Raw genomic sequence first — 14,560 nt, forward strand, 5'->3', positions numbered from 1 at the left:
TAAGTTGATGATTGTGTCACAAAGATAACAAACCCCTTTTTTATTTTTCCATCTTAAATTTTTTTAGGACTGCGATGATCCAAATCCGCTGATTCGAGCACTTGCTGTTCGAACAATGGGATGCATTCGTGTTGATAAAATCACCGAATACTTGTGTGAACCCTTACGCAAATGTTTAAAGGTGACAGAATTATTATATTTTAAACGCCATGTTGCTGTAAGTGTACTTATATTAGCTTACTACGCTGTAGTTATCATTTCAGTGCAACTAATCATACTGCGTACACTTTATATATTTAGGACAAACTTTGTGTTAATAACAGTATATATTTTTTCTTCTATATTTTTTATTTGTTCCCCTATGCTGTATGCATATATGAGGATGAACATTATAAAATAGCAAACCCTTAAAAACCTAATCTTGAAAGATTCGAAACTAAGTTGCTTGTTTTTGTTAATCCTAGTATGGGTTTGAGATTGTTCTAGAATGAGATTGGAAACTTTTGATGCAGAAAAAAGCTCCGTCTATTTTTAAACATGTTTTATTAGTTATACAATGATATAACATACTTTTTGTTTACTGGGTTGTTTTTGAACGCTAATTTTAACATAAATTTCTTTTGATTGATATTAGGATGAAGATCCGTATGTTAGAAAAACTGCTACAGTTTGTGTTGCCAAACTTTATGATATCAATAATGCTTTGGTTGAGGACCAAGGATTTCTTGATGCATTGAAAGATCTTCTCTCAGACTCCAACCCAATGGTATGAAAATATTTTGTTCAGAATGAAGTCATTGGTTGTACGTATGAGCTAGCAAAAAGTTTGACCCTTTAATAGCCAACTATTTATAGCAAATTTTAAAAGCCAACTGCTGCCTACTGCCTATTTCTTTACACCAGATTTTTTATACTTATTTCTCAACTGGTGATGATACACTTTCTCAATGTTTTAAACATTATCTTAAACCAGAAAACATTTAACCATATGTAAGATGCAACGTAATCATGGTGCATCAATGATGTTGTAGGTTGTTGCGAATGCTGTGGCAGCATTATCAGAAATAGGAGAATCATCCTCTCGTGCAGCTGAACAAGTCAACTTCATGAACTCACAAACCATAAACAAGCTGCTGACAGCTTTGAATGAGTGTACTGAGTGGGGACAGATATTTATTCTAGATGCATTAGCCAATTATAACCCTGAAGATAGCAGAGAAGCCCAAAGGTAATGAATCCCTTTTCTTCTATTTTGTCATGCATCATGTTTTTCTGCCAAGAATTTCGTGATTCTTTAATGAAATTCCTTTTTTGTAGTGTTGCGGAGCGTGTTACTCCAAGGTTACAACATGCAAATTCTGCTGTTGTTTTATCTGCTGTTAAGGTAACTCTACTAACTTTGTATGAACGCATCATATGCTTGTCTTATAAACTGTTGCCCTGATATGAATTGTTACATTTTTGAGATTTGATGTGTATGAATGCATAAACTTAAGTGAGGTTTTCATATTTGGATTTTTTTAATAGAAAGAGAAAGTTTTTTTGAATCTATTGTCATATTATTTTAGAAAGATATAGTTCAATTATAAGGTATCTTTAAGATGCCTTTTATTTACATTTCAATTTTAACCTGTGTATGTAATTTACAGGTTAATTTTTTATTGTACTTTACATGTTAATACAACATTTTGTACCATTCAGCAGCAGTATACTTATACATCTTTGCATAACTAAAAGCTACACTATGAAACTGTTGTTAGCTATTAATTATGAGTATTTTAATTATTTTTATCCAGGTTTGCATGAAGTTGCTTGAGATGATGGATTCTGATAAAGATTATCAAAGCAATTTGTTAAAGAAGTTAGCTCCACCACTGGTGACCCTCCTGTCTGCTGAACCAGAAATTCAATATGTCGCACTTCGTAATATTAACCTTATAGTACAGAAAAGGTTAGTTTATCTGCACTTAAACAGATTTCAATTAACAGCTTAATTAAAAAACTTTGCAGACATTGAATAGATGCTTTGAAGTAATTTGCGGCATGGTTTTTACAAAAATATTGCGGAAGTAACACGCTACCAACCTTTTACCTTTTGAAAAAACTCTTGTTCTTGCTGGATAGATTGTTCTACCAGCCTGCAAATGCCTGTTCAATAACTGCTTAGTGTTTATAATAACATGTTTTGAAGCATACATTTTCATTTAGACCAAGTGTCTTGAAGCATGAAATGAAGGTATTTTTTGTCAAATACAATGATCCAATCTATGTCAAACTTGAAAAACTTGACATTATGATTCGACTGGCATCGCAGACAAACATTGCACAGGTTAGCACCAACTGTTGTGTTAAACTACATTATCTGTAGCAAGTCAACACAGCAAAGTCTTGATTCTGTTATATTGCATGGAAGCATCCTTTTTTAAAATCTTTTTTAGCTTTCGGTTATGCAGTTGAACACTGGTAAACCTTAATGTAAATCATGTTGTATAAGTATAGAAAACCATTTGGTATGTATGTATATTTGCAATTGCTTCTGTATATCCCATGAATGTCTGGTAACATAAATAGGGATATACAAAATCAAATATGCATGTGAATTTAGTGAGCTTATTCGATTCCAGTTCTTTTTTTGCATGTTCAAAGTAAAACATTAATAAAAAAGAGTTTCACTTTCACAACTTTTCATGCTATTATAAGCGAAAAGCAAGCTGATTTGTATTATTTCAAAAGAAAGTTATAAGTTTAAGTACGATTCTGTTGCTTGTCAGGTATTTTTATTATGGTAGTAAGCACGATGAACAAAGCTAGTAGATTCAGATTTGCATAAATCTTCAAAAGTAGTTGTATATACATACTCTCATGAAGTCAAATACTTTGCCGTTGGTCATTTTCCTAATATCAAAGTAATAAAGAAACAGTAGGTCTAGTCTAAACCATTTAATAGTTAAACAATAATTAATTAATCATTTTATAAAACCAGGTCCTAGCCGAGTTGAAGGAGTATGCACAGGAGGTGGATGTCGATTTTGTTCGCAAATCAGTCCGTGCAATAGGACGATGTGCTATTAAAGTTGAGGTACAAGAATTATTGCCGTACACAAACATTTTTCAATGATTTAAACATGACACGAATGTAAATTAATTTGATTTGCTAGAAGGCAAAAATTATCATTTTGATGATGATTGTATATTTATGTTTATATCTGTTACTTAAGGTGAACGAACTAGATCAAAATCTAACCAAAGATATGTAAAAGGTTTAAAGGCTTGCCTGTAGGGTAAATTTTGACAGAATGTTTTTATTTTAAAGCAATCGTCAGAACGCTGTGTAAGCACCTTACTTGATCTCATCCAAACTAAAGTCAATTATGTTGTTCAAGAAGCTATTGTTGTAATCAAAGACATTTTTAGGAAATATCCTAACAAGTGAGTGTTGTCAGACGTATTAGCCACTGTCACAGTGTCACTATTTTTGCAGATAAACCTCACTTAAATTTAACTTTTATTTAGGTATGAAAGTATTATTGCCAATCTTTGTGAGAATTTGGATACTTTGGATGAGCCGGAAGCTCGAGCGTCCATGATCTGGATCATTGGTGAATACGCCGAGCGAATTGATAATGCTGATGAATTGCTTGAATCATTTTTGGAAGGCTTCCATGATGAGAACACGCAGGTTGAGTACAACAACCAAGATTGCGATTTTACATGTTTTACATCATCTCTAGTATAATTCCCACTAATTGTAGATTATTGCTATCTTTGACTTCACAATTATTATTTTTTATGCTTCTATTGTTGTTTGTAGCTGCAATTTTGTTGTTTTTGTTTATACTTCTCAAACTGTTCATTTTTTGCTATCAAATATCTACTTTTTTTTGCAGGTGCAGTTGCAGCTTCTTACTGCAATTGTCAAACTGTTTTTGAAGAAACCAACTGAAACCCAGGAACTCGTACAATCAGTACTCAGTCTGGCAACCCAGGTAGCTCACCTCAAATCATTTTATAACGTCCCACCAGACTGTCATGTTCAAACTGGAAAACATAACCATTTGGAGAAAATTTTAACAACAGCTTCTGTTATGAACTACCACTTAATTTTGAATGTTTTCAAGCTGCGAATGATTAAAATTTATTCTTGTAAATTTTACTTGTCATAGTATATTATGAAAGCAAGTCACAAGATACATTACCTTACAGTTTTGTAAAAAAGATATGAAAATTCTAAAATTATGAATATGTTCATTATACAGGACAGTGACAACCCTGACCTGAGAGACAGAGGTTACATTTACTGGAGGTTGCTTTCAACTGATCCGGCGGCTGCTAAGGTTGGTAGTAGCAGAAAGTATTTATGTTGCATTTGCTCTTTAAGTGATGTGCATTACTATTACAAGTGCAATTGTAGCAGCTATTGCTAAAAATCCTTTTAATGTGATGGACTAAATGATTAAGCAAGTAAACGTTATACTGCATCAAAGAAGACTTGTCAGTAAGTAATATCGAACAAATGATTTTTCAATTATGTTTAGTGATGAAGCACACACATGTACAAAAATTTATTGTAAAAATTCACCACGTCACAATGTAAAATGAACATGCATGACAGCAGCTACTTGCTTTAGATTTGAATGTGGTTTACCGGTATGCATTTTGATATCTATTATGTACCGGTACGCACTTCGGGTTCAATATTGCCGTTTCTACATAAAGTATCTTAGGTTTTTATAGATATTACTTATAAAATATTGATATTGAAACTTTCAACAATACAGGTGCTAGACTAGCACTAACCAACTAGATTAAACTTTAGCCTGGCATCTACCTTCAGCTGTGTAAAATACTCCATTTGCTAGTCAGGTTTGTGCTATGTAATCCAAGATACTTCCGTTAAAAAAAGTTTTATGATACAACTACTACTTACTCGAGACAACCTATTCAGTACCCTAACTACCCATACTTGCCCATATTTGAATCTTACACCCGCTGTCACACATGTGGATTTCGCATTTTGACGTCATAATCCATACCGTCACCATTATCATTATTTATAGATGACAAATTTGCAACATATTTTTGTGAATAATAATTTCTTTACCACTGTATGTGATTTCTTTCTTTAATTTAACTTTTATTAGCACAAGCCTTTCATTTAATTTTAATATTGTACTAACCCAGGATGTAGTCTTGGCCGAGAAGCCTTTGATCTCTGAAGAAACTGATTTAATTGAACCAACTTTGCTGGACGAATTAATTTGTCACATTGCGTCACTTGCCTCAGTTTACCACAAACCACCAAGCTCATTTATCGAAGGTGATAGAGGGGCGGCAGCGATGAGAAAATCTCTTCAAGCTAAAGCTGTTGCGGCAGCAGCAGCTGTAGCAGGGTAAGATGCAGCTTTTATTAATAAATTAAATGTAAATTAAATAAATTCTTATATAAATAAGTCAAAAAAAGTCACAAAGTGAGATTTTATATTATAGTCATTAACTAAAAGTTTTATTGCTCGCTGGTATTTCTAAGTTGCTTGCACCACTTACTTCGATTTCTTTGCTGCTGTGATTTAGCTCACCAGCGGAGGGCGCAGCTGAGGCACCAGTTGAAGCTGCCCCAGCACCACAGGTTAGTTTTGTTTGGAGATAATTTTTATGTTTGTGACAATTCTTTGTTTTAATTTTTCGAAATATGTTTGTAGTATTGTTTGATGAAATTTAAATGTTTGATAAAGACAATAAGGTTCAAAACTGCCACTTTTTGCTTGCCTTCACTTTGTTTAAAAGTTTCATCTTCCGTAAATATGATTCCATTTTTGCTTTTTATCTCAAGGTTATTCCCGCCCAAGACGCGTTGGTCAGTGATCTGCTCGGCATAGATATCGGTCCATCCATGATGCAATCTGCTCCTGTTATGCCTACAATGGGGGCAAACCCGATGATGGACCCACTTGGTGGTTTAGATTACTTGGTATGCCGGGCATATTTATATCCACTTGTTGTTTTGCGGTAGCGTAATGACTCTAGTTGGTAACTTGGTGTTTTGGTAAGGCATGTTTTTTACTAAATACAAGTTGGGTGTTTTTGGTGAACTGTATTACTTTTCTTTTTTGTAGATGGGTGGACCTACTCCTGGTGCAATGGCTCCTCCTCAAGGAGCTTTTCCAGCGTCTGATGCCAACTCCCTTCTTGGCCTCGACTTCAATCCTACATCAGGCTCTTACATGCCACCAAAGGAGGTTGGTCATCTTTCAAACCAGTAACGTTTTATTTACTGTTTGACCGCTATTATAAAATTGTTATGTTCGAAAAACTTTTGTATTGAAATGAGATTTACCTTTCAAAATGATTTAGTTTTTTATGTTGATGAACTTTCTTTGAAAGCTTACTATACTAGTTTAACCTGTTTTGAGTTGACTAAGCATGACATCAGCATCAATCGTTTCTTTTGATGACAGTGTGGTGTCTGAAATGAGGATGCCACAGTAATTAAGAGTACACTTATTATTATGCCATTGGCAATTGAGTCTTACTTATGTTGTTAATACTGAACACACCCGGTTTCACTCACTTTGTATAAAGGAAGTTCTGTTGTATATTTGTCGCTGTGTTTCTTTGATATCTCCTTGAGATATTTAAATATGATTTGAATTCTTTACACAAATGGTATTCGGCAGACCTATTATAATTAAATATGAGACAACATGAGCCAGCCACACATGTATATATCGTAATTGTTTTATTTTTGTAACTCCACATGTGCTCTCATTGCGCATTGACATAATCAGCTATTATTAATCTTCACTCAGATGTTTAAAATAGTTGACATATTTAGACATTTGACTTAAAACAGAGTGATTGTGGCCAATGAAACATTTTTCAGCTTTTGGGATGGGCAGTGATTTCCTGATAGTGAAGATTACGTACAAGGCTCAATGAAACCTCATTTTTTGATGATTATACCGAAAATTTATTTTCCTTATCTGTCCCAAACTTGTTTCTCTGGTTAAACATTTCTCAGTCATTTTTCATGATTATAGCAGCCCACGGACCGCTCCCCGTTTAGCAGAAAATTAATCCCAAACACGGAAGCAAAGTCGACGGCAAACATAAAACCGTCTTATTTTTTGAGTCATGAGACATATTTTGTAATAAATTGCAGCTGTGCTTGTCACGGCATCTCTTCCACTCTTCCTTGGCATTTGTCAAAACGTGCATATTTCCAACTAATGTTAATGGAATTATAGACATGTAAAGTGGGAGAAAGATTGAAATACGTGATGTTAGTCAGTTAATCTGTTATGCAGCCGTTCATATATTGCATGCGTATGAATCATGTTTTTAATTCTTACACCATTTTTGTAATGTAAATGGCTTTATTGTTTTGCATAAAGAAAGTTAGGCCAATGAAGAAAATTAATTTTTTGTTGGCACTATCATATTTTGGATGAAGATTTTTGTTAAAAGTGCAAAAATCTATTTGTTTTTATAAACACTTACAGAGTTATGTTTAATAGAGCTGTCACGAAGTGTCATACTTTCTTTACATGGTAAAACTTCAAATACCATGCAAATATATTTCTGTAATTTAACCACGTTTACATGCAAGATCACATATAAGTCTTATATGCATTTTTGAGCATGTACTTTTTGGCGAAACCCAATAACCACAGCTTCATGTCATTCTGATGTTAAGTGGTTTATTATTAGGTGATCATGTTAGGTCATTCTGATGCCTTGGCTTTAGTGTTTTTTCAACAAAAGTAGCCTCGGGCTAAAAATAACATTGTATCAGGAAACGTGTGATTTGTACGAAATATGTACGACTTTCAAATCGATATTTTTAATTACCGTGATGGCAAGCTGCCAAAGAGACATCCTTTGTAGCTTTGTACAATCTTACCAATAAAGAATCTGTCTGAATTAGTAAAGTTTTTACTCATTTTAATGTTGGCATTTTCTCGGTCCTTATAGTTATGAATTCACATAATGATGTATAAAACGCAAAATACTAACTTCACAATCACACCACAAACTGTCAGTAGTCAAAAGAAATGTCATGCTGGTGCCATGAGAAACTATTAAAGTACACTTAAGCAGTTTAAACATTTCCAAATGTGTTGCTCAAATCGCTGGTTTCGAGGGTAATTAAATGAAATTTTACGTTGCGCAGGAAAACCGAAAGGTAAAGCCTATTATTGACTGGAAATCTTAGTAACATGTTGTACCATTTTAATTATTATTAATTCCAATTATGCGTCACCTTTAAAGTTAGAACATTTTGTTTGATGATTTTTTGTTAACTGTTGCCAATTTTTTTGTTTGATTTTTTTTTAAAAATCTATTAGAAAAACAATTCTTATTTTTTATCAATAATACATTAAATTATGAGATAATAAGTTACATGAATTTTTAAAATGCAAAATACATACTTCACTATCATACCTTAAACTATTAGCAGTCAAATTGATATCCAAGGTTTTGTTTTCCAGCTCTGGCTTGCTGCGGTCAAAGCCAAAGGTCTTGAAATTCAGGGATCGTTTCAACGAAGGCAAAAGGAAATTTTCATGATTCTCACATTGACCAATAAAGCAATGCAACCTATGACAGGGTTTGCCATCCAGTTCAATAAAAACAGGTCAGTGTGAATTGATACTTGAAGTAACTTATATTCCCATTTTTTTTCTTGTGGTCTGTATCTCTATGTGCATATCTGTATTGCTTTTAACTATCTAAGAATTACCATTAATTTGTTGTTAATCACAACGTGTATAGTATCAACATCAGTGTACCATATGATTCCTGCTTATTGTTATTTATAAATTTGAGATACATTTTTAACTGTTACATGGCTTCTTGAGTTTGATCTGCTAAGTTATTTTATATATACGAGGATATGTGTAGTTATTAATACCACTAAGTGGGTAATAAACATGCATGACCTTGAGAACATTTGCCACAACTGGTATACAGTCACTTGTATGCTGATTTTTTGTCGAAAGTAGTTTGAAATGTGGCTGGTAAATAGCTATTACATCATATGCTAAGTACCCATGCAATACATGGCATGGCTTATTGCATTTTTCTCCAACGATTACAACACTTCGTAAGTTAGTAGGAAATGAAAAACCTATATATATACAACAATTTTTATATGTTGCTGGTTTCTATGTATTATTGGTTTTGTGATAATACAAGTATAGTTGTAATATGTTTGTATAATCAAGGTTTAATAAATTTCATGGTCTTTAGCAATTTTAACAATACCGTCTACGGAAAGAAAGATTTGATAAGCTGAATCTGGTAAACATGTTTTATCTAGAAAAGTCTTGAGATATGATCTATTTTTGATTATGGAAAAATAACTTTTTTAAGAATAAAACTTCACCCCACAGAAAATATTTATATTTTTTAAAAACACCCCATATAAAAAATTAAACAGCTGACTTTGTGAGGAGTGTTATTAGTGGGAATTAATGTACGAAAAGAAACATTGCTTACGACATTTAAAAAGATTTACATATAATTTCCAACTTCAGGCATAAATCAAGTTGGAATTGACCTTGCCTTGAAAAACAATCCAGTTTTATTTGACAAGTGTTGTTTGTTTGCTTAAAATTACACTGTCATTCTCAATAGCAATCACTATAATAATACCTGCCCTAATGCTTTTATTAGTGATGATGACTCAGTCTTATCATACAACTTAATTCATAATGTGGCAGCTTAAAATGCGTGAACAAAATTTTTTATGTGATTCATTTTCATCAGTCATTTAGAAGAAGTTAAAATTTGACTCATGAAATGACAACAAGGTTTTGACTTTTCCAGTAAATAGTCACAGTCACTTCACCTGTTATCGACTCTCATGGTGGTTTATGTTGTATATGCTGGTTATGCGTATTTCTGTCTTTTAGTATAAAAAAACATTTTTTATATGCTTGACATTGTGTAGAACAAAATTCCTGAACATATCAATTTTTTAAAAAGTGATTCTTGGGATACGATGATTTTCACAACTCTGCGATTCTCTTATTGAACAGTCATTCCACAAAGTGTTTAATAATTTATTTAAGCATGTCAGATATGTTATATTGACACATTTAACTGCAAATAGAAAATAAAAAATAAAACAATTAGCATGAAAATAAATTGTTTATGCCTGAAATTAAAGCATATTTTTCAGTTTAAGGAATTGGTTAAAATCTTCATTATTGCTCCAGTCTTATCACATGATTTTCGTCCACTGATAATTTCGTCTATTGATATGATTTCACCAAAATATACAATGCAATGATGCTCAAAACGTTAATATTATTCTTTATTACAAAGCTGTTTAATTATTTTCTTAGCAGTTAAGTCTGAGAATTTTTTGTTCAAAACTTCTGGGTTTCATAGAGAGAAAATAAACGAAAAATCAAAAGAAAGCGCAAAAGGCAGTGTAAAAATTTCATACTGACATATATCGACTTATTTATAACAAAAGGGCACTTATACTGTCACTTGGAAACATGTTCTACAGTTTTGACGTTTTTGAAGGTTAATTTATTTCTCACTAATTGTACCTGTTCAAAATCATATAAGAATTAAAGAATTAAAAAAAGAGCAAAGTCATGTAATGTTACACCTTATCGAAAAATACACATGTGTACAGAAGTAGCATGCTTAAAACAGCTTAACCACGTTTAGCAATCTCACTTTCAGGCAATGTGTGACTTTTGAGAACATACATGCAAAGGTACATCTTCCTTCTGCAAAAGAAAAAAGGTGTTTTACAACATAGAAAGAGTTGAAAGTTTATGCTATAGTATAGTGCTTGTTTCACAACATGAAAGCTCTACTCATGTCAGTCCTAAGAAAATGCCTGCATGGAGAACATAACTTAGTCTGAAGTCATGTTAAGATGGTTTGGTTAAACAGGCATATTTCTGCTTTAATCTTTTCATCTACCATGTATGTTGTTGGTGCATGTTAAAACTATGGTTGTTTGTGGCATCACAAATTGTGTGTTGCTACACGCTTACTTTTTACAGCCAGGTTTTATTAGCCAAGATCAGGGAAGCGTTAACCGGCATGCTCTTAATGCTTTATTGGCTGTTATAAGCAAGCTCTATTTTCGTTAAATGTACAAGTTTGGAAAGCAGCTGAAAGCTTACCACAGAGGTAACTCTGAGAGCTTTTTCTTTGCAAATCACAAGCACTCTGTTATCTTAGCTAGGTAGCAAATCCTTGCACAGCTGTTATCATCTCCCATTTTGCCTTGTTAACAATAATGCATATTATGAAAAAAAAACGTAATCATTTTTTGCTAAAATGGATTTGCAATGGAAAATGATTTTTATGTCATTTCAGTGGTTAGCAGCACCTTTGGTGATAAGCATTAAATTGTGGGTGCTGTAATTTCTATAAAGGGTTATACTTATGACTTTCAAACTGTAGGAATTATCAAAATAAAAAGTGAATTCAACAACTTACGTCCAATACAGCGGACATGTTTTGGACAAAACTGATAGAGGTTGGTATTTTTCGGACAGCTGCAAAGTCTGGGAGGCATTGGACATCTTCGGCGACGTGTTTTATCTTCAACTTTCGGTGTTTCTTCCAACACTATTTCCTCTTCAATTACATCTAAACCTTCATCGGACTGAGCTCCTCCAGACCTTGTTTGTGTCTGGGACTGCTGAGCAAAATTTGCAATAAGCTGACATAGTGATGTGTATTTTTTGGAAGCTTTAGCAGGAAAAAAAACTATGACTTACCTCTAGTGTGTATTCATCAATGAGCATGTTGTCAAAGGCAGAACAGGTTGTGTTGCACAGTGTATCTGGAAGAAATTGTCTTGAACTGCACATGCGCTGTATCTGTAAACGAAAAAATAACACTTTTTTAAATTGGGTATAATGTTAATCAGGTTAAGTGCAAGTCATCGCAACCTTGTGATTTAAGTTACAACATATTTGCCTTCTGGCTAATATAATCATGTAGTTGTGTTGTTATGAAATAATTTTCATGAAACTGTAAGAGTCAAACAAGTTTATTATCAAGATCTCACTCACCTCAATGCAAGCAATATCTGCTGTTGTCATCCCTAAATTAAAAACAAGAAGACTTTGATAAAGATTTACTCTAACACTTCTGTACATGTTGATATATTTGTAAAAACAAACATGTAACAGTAGTTGTGGATTTATTTAATTTCATATATTTACCGTAATATGAAATTAAGAATGTGTTTCCTTTCCGACTGCATTTATAGTCCTCGGTTGTACAAAGAAGGTCAATTAAAATTGACTGTGACTCTTTTGTCTGAGCTGCCACAAGTTGATAATCTTCTACGTCAGTTACGGTGGTCACCACTTGTGAAGTATGAAGGTCCCATATCTTAATGCAAAATGTTTTCTTAGTACAGAACATATATCTTGATGTCACCTGGCACAATCTCTGTTTTTGTGTAATAGTTGTATTTTTTATTATTACAAATACACGTCTGGGAGCCATTCGTGACTAGATTAGAGATTTCATAAGTCATTGACCTGCCCAATGGGCAAGTGGTCTCGTTTAACCTCATTAAGATTTTTTACTTCTGCTCCAAAGCAGGAAATTGTGTATGTTTAAGAAAAACGTTTACAGAAATTTTGCCAGGTCATGCCCCAAACTTGCTTGAACCCTGACCAAGTTGTCAACAGAATAAGTTGTCCTATTTTTTATAACTTACTGCAAGCTGTTGGCCGTCATTCAGGGCAACATTTCTCAGACTGAAGTAGAATCTGCTCCTATCAAAATCATCATTCACTTTGATGAACCAGCACGTTGGTTGGGAATTTTTTGAATATTCTTTCGGGTAATTTTCTCTAAAGTTAATTTGACTGTGCGTGGAAGTAAGTATTTGGCATCCAGCTGTAAAAGATACTGATGTTTTAGAACTTTTTGTTGATGTCAATTATTTGATTTGCCTGTCTATTACTCACAGTAATAATTAAGGATAAAATCTGCTGCTTTTCCTGATTCAATTGGAACATACAGCACAACTCCAATTACATTTTCCATGACTAATTCAAAATTTCCAAGTTCACCATAGAAATATTGAATGTTCTTCTCTGTGGTTGATTTGTAGGAAATTATCATAACTGGGTTTTCTTCCGTGCAAGAAAAATTCTGTGAAGTTATTTCATATATTTGTCAAAGTTGATTTTAACTTTGTTGCTGGCCACTATGGGACTCTTGCTCATTTCTAAGTTGCTCTGTTGTTATTACTTGTATAAACTTTTTGATGATAGCGTTAACATACTGGTAACTAGTCACCGGTTACTGAAGTTAAGAAAGCAGTTAAAAAGCTTTTGTATGTAAGACAAGACATTCTTAGGAATAAAAGTTACATCTTTTTCTCTATAAAGCGACTTACCTTAAATGCCAGAATGGTATTAGAGGGTTCAGGTGTCGGGTTGATATACCATGCTCTTCCTCTGTTGCTTAATCTTTCAATCGTCACAATATTAGCGTCCAACTGAGTGATAGTGTCTCTTTGCTTGTTGCATATGGTATTTGGAAAACATGCTGTTACATAAAGTGTAAATTTAAATTTAACATTGATTTTGGTCCTTTATTCCTTTCGATTAACTGTTTTCTTTTTTAATATGTGTTGATTAAACTAGTTACTTCACTAACCTTTAGAATGAGGCAAGTATCCAATAAGTACAAATGTAAGAAGTGTCAAGGCAAACTCTTTCATTCTGTTTGGTTGTTCTTAAATTTATTATCAAGTTCCTGAAATGTATATAATACTTGTATTACAATCCTTTTCAAAAAAGTTATTGTATAATATACAACGTCTTATGCTAAAGTCACTTTGTAGATTTTCAAACTGTTCTGATCGTAAGCAGTGTAAACTTTTCCAAATAAGTTTTTCTGTCTCTGCGCTCTTTGATGCAGACTGAACATAAATACTTAGTGCTAAGGCTATTTTAGTTATCACACTGCATGTTAACAAACCACAACTGATCTTCCTTAGTCTACCATAAGCTTATTACAGGTTTAAAAACATATACAGTGTGTCGGATGGGCGTAAAACTTTGCCTGCCTCAATGATGTGGTTGTTGACGTCGTATACTCAGATCCTCTACCTTACTTGGATCGATCTAATTCTTTTTTGAATCTTATTCCTGATTTTTTTTGTTGAATTGGGCTTTGCAAAGTTAAGTGCCTTAGGCCCCTATCTCATGCTATCAGCCTATAAATTCACGATCGTGCTTTGGTGTACCATCATCTTAAGTTGATGGTCTAAGATTAGCTTAGCTTGGCAATAACATTATCCTAACTCAGCAGCAGTTTCTTGCTAAGTCACCAATTAATCACACTTTTTTCTTCCTCTCACTTAATCTAAAGAGTTTCAAAAGAACAGGCTTAATTTATAGTGCTAGTTTTTTTTATAACTTTTTTGTGGTAATATAAATTTTTAAATGTCACAGAACAGTCAGTGTCACACTTTTCGTGTTTTGTGTAATACTGATTAATGGATATTGTCTAAAAACATGTTCGCAAAATGCCATTTTTACCTAATTGAATT

At 33.2% G+C, this 14,560-nt stretch overlaps 2 protein-coding genes across 5 annotated transcripts in view; one reads left to right on the plus strand and one right to left on the minus strand.

The window, feature by feature from the left end:
- LOC143461984 (AP-1 complex subunit beta-1-like) overlaps positions 1 to 14,560 on the plus strand; it is a 40,567-nt gene that overhangs the window by 3,643 nt on the left and 22,364 nt on the right. For both annotated transcript variants that reach the window (XM_076959954.1, XM_076959955.1), the window contains 16 exons: positions 68 to 181; positions 635 to 766; positions 1,032 to 1,228; positions 1,318 to 1,384; positions 1,797 to 1,951; positions 2,209 to 2,329; positions 2,984 to 3,079; positions 3,314 to 3,429; positions 3,514 to 3,679; positions 3,888 to 3,986; positions 4,257 to 4,334; positions 5,182 to 5,390; positions 5,572 to 5,626; positions 5,831 to 5,968; positions 6,114 to 6,236; positions 8,490 to 8,635. In XM_076959954.1, coding sequence (XP_076816069.1) covers positions 68 to 181; positions 635 to 766; positions 1,032 to 1,228; positions 1,318 to 1,384; positions 1,797 to 1,951; positions 2,209 to 2,329; positions 2,984 to 3,079; positions 3,314 to 3,429; positions 3,514 to 3,679; positions 3,888 to 3,986; positions 4,257 to 4,334; positions 5,182 to 5,390; positions 5,572 to 5,626; positions 5,831 to 5,968; positions 6,114 to 6,236; positions 8,490 to 8,635 — 2,012 coding nt within the window. The remainder of the gene's footprint in view (positions 1 to 67; positions 182 to 634; positions 767 to 1,031; positions 1,229 to 1,317; positions 1,385 to 1,796; positions 1,952 to 2,208; positions 2,330 to 2,983; positions 3,080 to 3,313; positions 3,430 to 3,513; positions 3,680 to 3,887; positions 3,987 to 4,256; positions 4,335 to 5,181; positions 5,391 to 5,571; positions 5,627 to 5,830; positions 5,969 to 6,113; positions 6,237 to 8,489; positions 8,636 to 14,560) is intronic.
- On the minus strand, positions 10,049 to 14,337 carry LOC143462001 (uncharacterized). 3 transcript variants are annotated; one of them, XM_076959980.1, is made up of 10 exons: positions 13,663 to 13,815; positions 13,400 to 13,551; positions 12,966 to 13,152; positions 12,713 to 12,894; positions 12,207 to 12,378; positions 12,054 to 12,085; positions 11,757 to 11,858; positions 11,473 to 11,677; positions 11,154 to 11,256; positions 10,049 to 10,748 (listed from the first exon to the last, which is right to left on the minus strand). In XM_076959980.1, exons 1-9 carry the CDS (start codon positions 13,724 to 13,726, stop codon positions 11,189 to 11,191), a joined length of 1,164 nt encoding a protein of 387 aa, XP_076816095.1. In that variant the 5' UTR covers positions 13,727 to 13,815; the 3' UTR covers positions 10,049 to 10,748; positions 11,154 to 11,188. The 3 variants fall into 3 exon arrangements, with proteins under 3 accessions (XP_076816095.1, XP_076816093.1, XP_076816094.1); XM_076959978.1 differs by lacking the exon at positions 11,154 to 11,256 and having other exon boundaries at positions 13,663 to 14,337; XM_076959979.1 differs by lacking the exon at positions 11,154 to 11,256 and having other exon boundaries at positions 11,473 to 11,674; positions 13,663 to 13,822.

The sequence above is a fragment of the Clavelina lepadiformis genome, chromosome 6, assembly GCF_947623445.1.
Source record: "Clavelina lepadiformis chromosome 6, kaClaLepa1.1, whole genome shotgun sequence".
Taxonomy (NCBI): Eukaryota; Metazoa; Chordata; class Ascidiacea; order Aplousobranchia; family Clavelinidae; genus Clavelina; species Clavelina lepadiformis.

What these genes read in the sequence shown, in the direction of transcription:
- LOC143462001 (XM_076959978.1), bottom strand. Translation starts at nt 13,726, where the DNA reads ATGAAAGAGTTTGCCTTGACACTTCTTACATTTGTACTTATTGGATAC. An exon ending in ATGACGGCCAACAGCTTGCA is followed by an intron (nt 12,379 to 12,712) that starts GTAAGTTATAAA and finishes TTTTGCATTAAG; the next exon opens with ATATGGGACCTTCATACTTC. An exon ending in ACATGTCCGCTGTATTGGAC is followed by an intron (nt 10,749 to 11,472) that starts GTAAGTTGTTGA and finishes TTTCTTTTGCAG; the next exon opens with AAGGAAGATGTACCTTTGCA.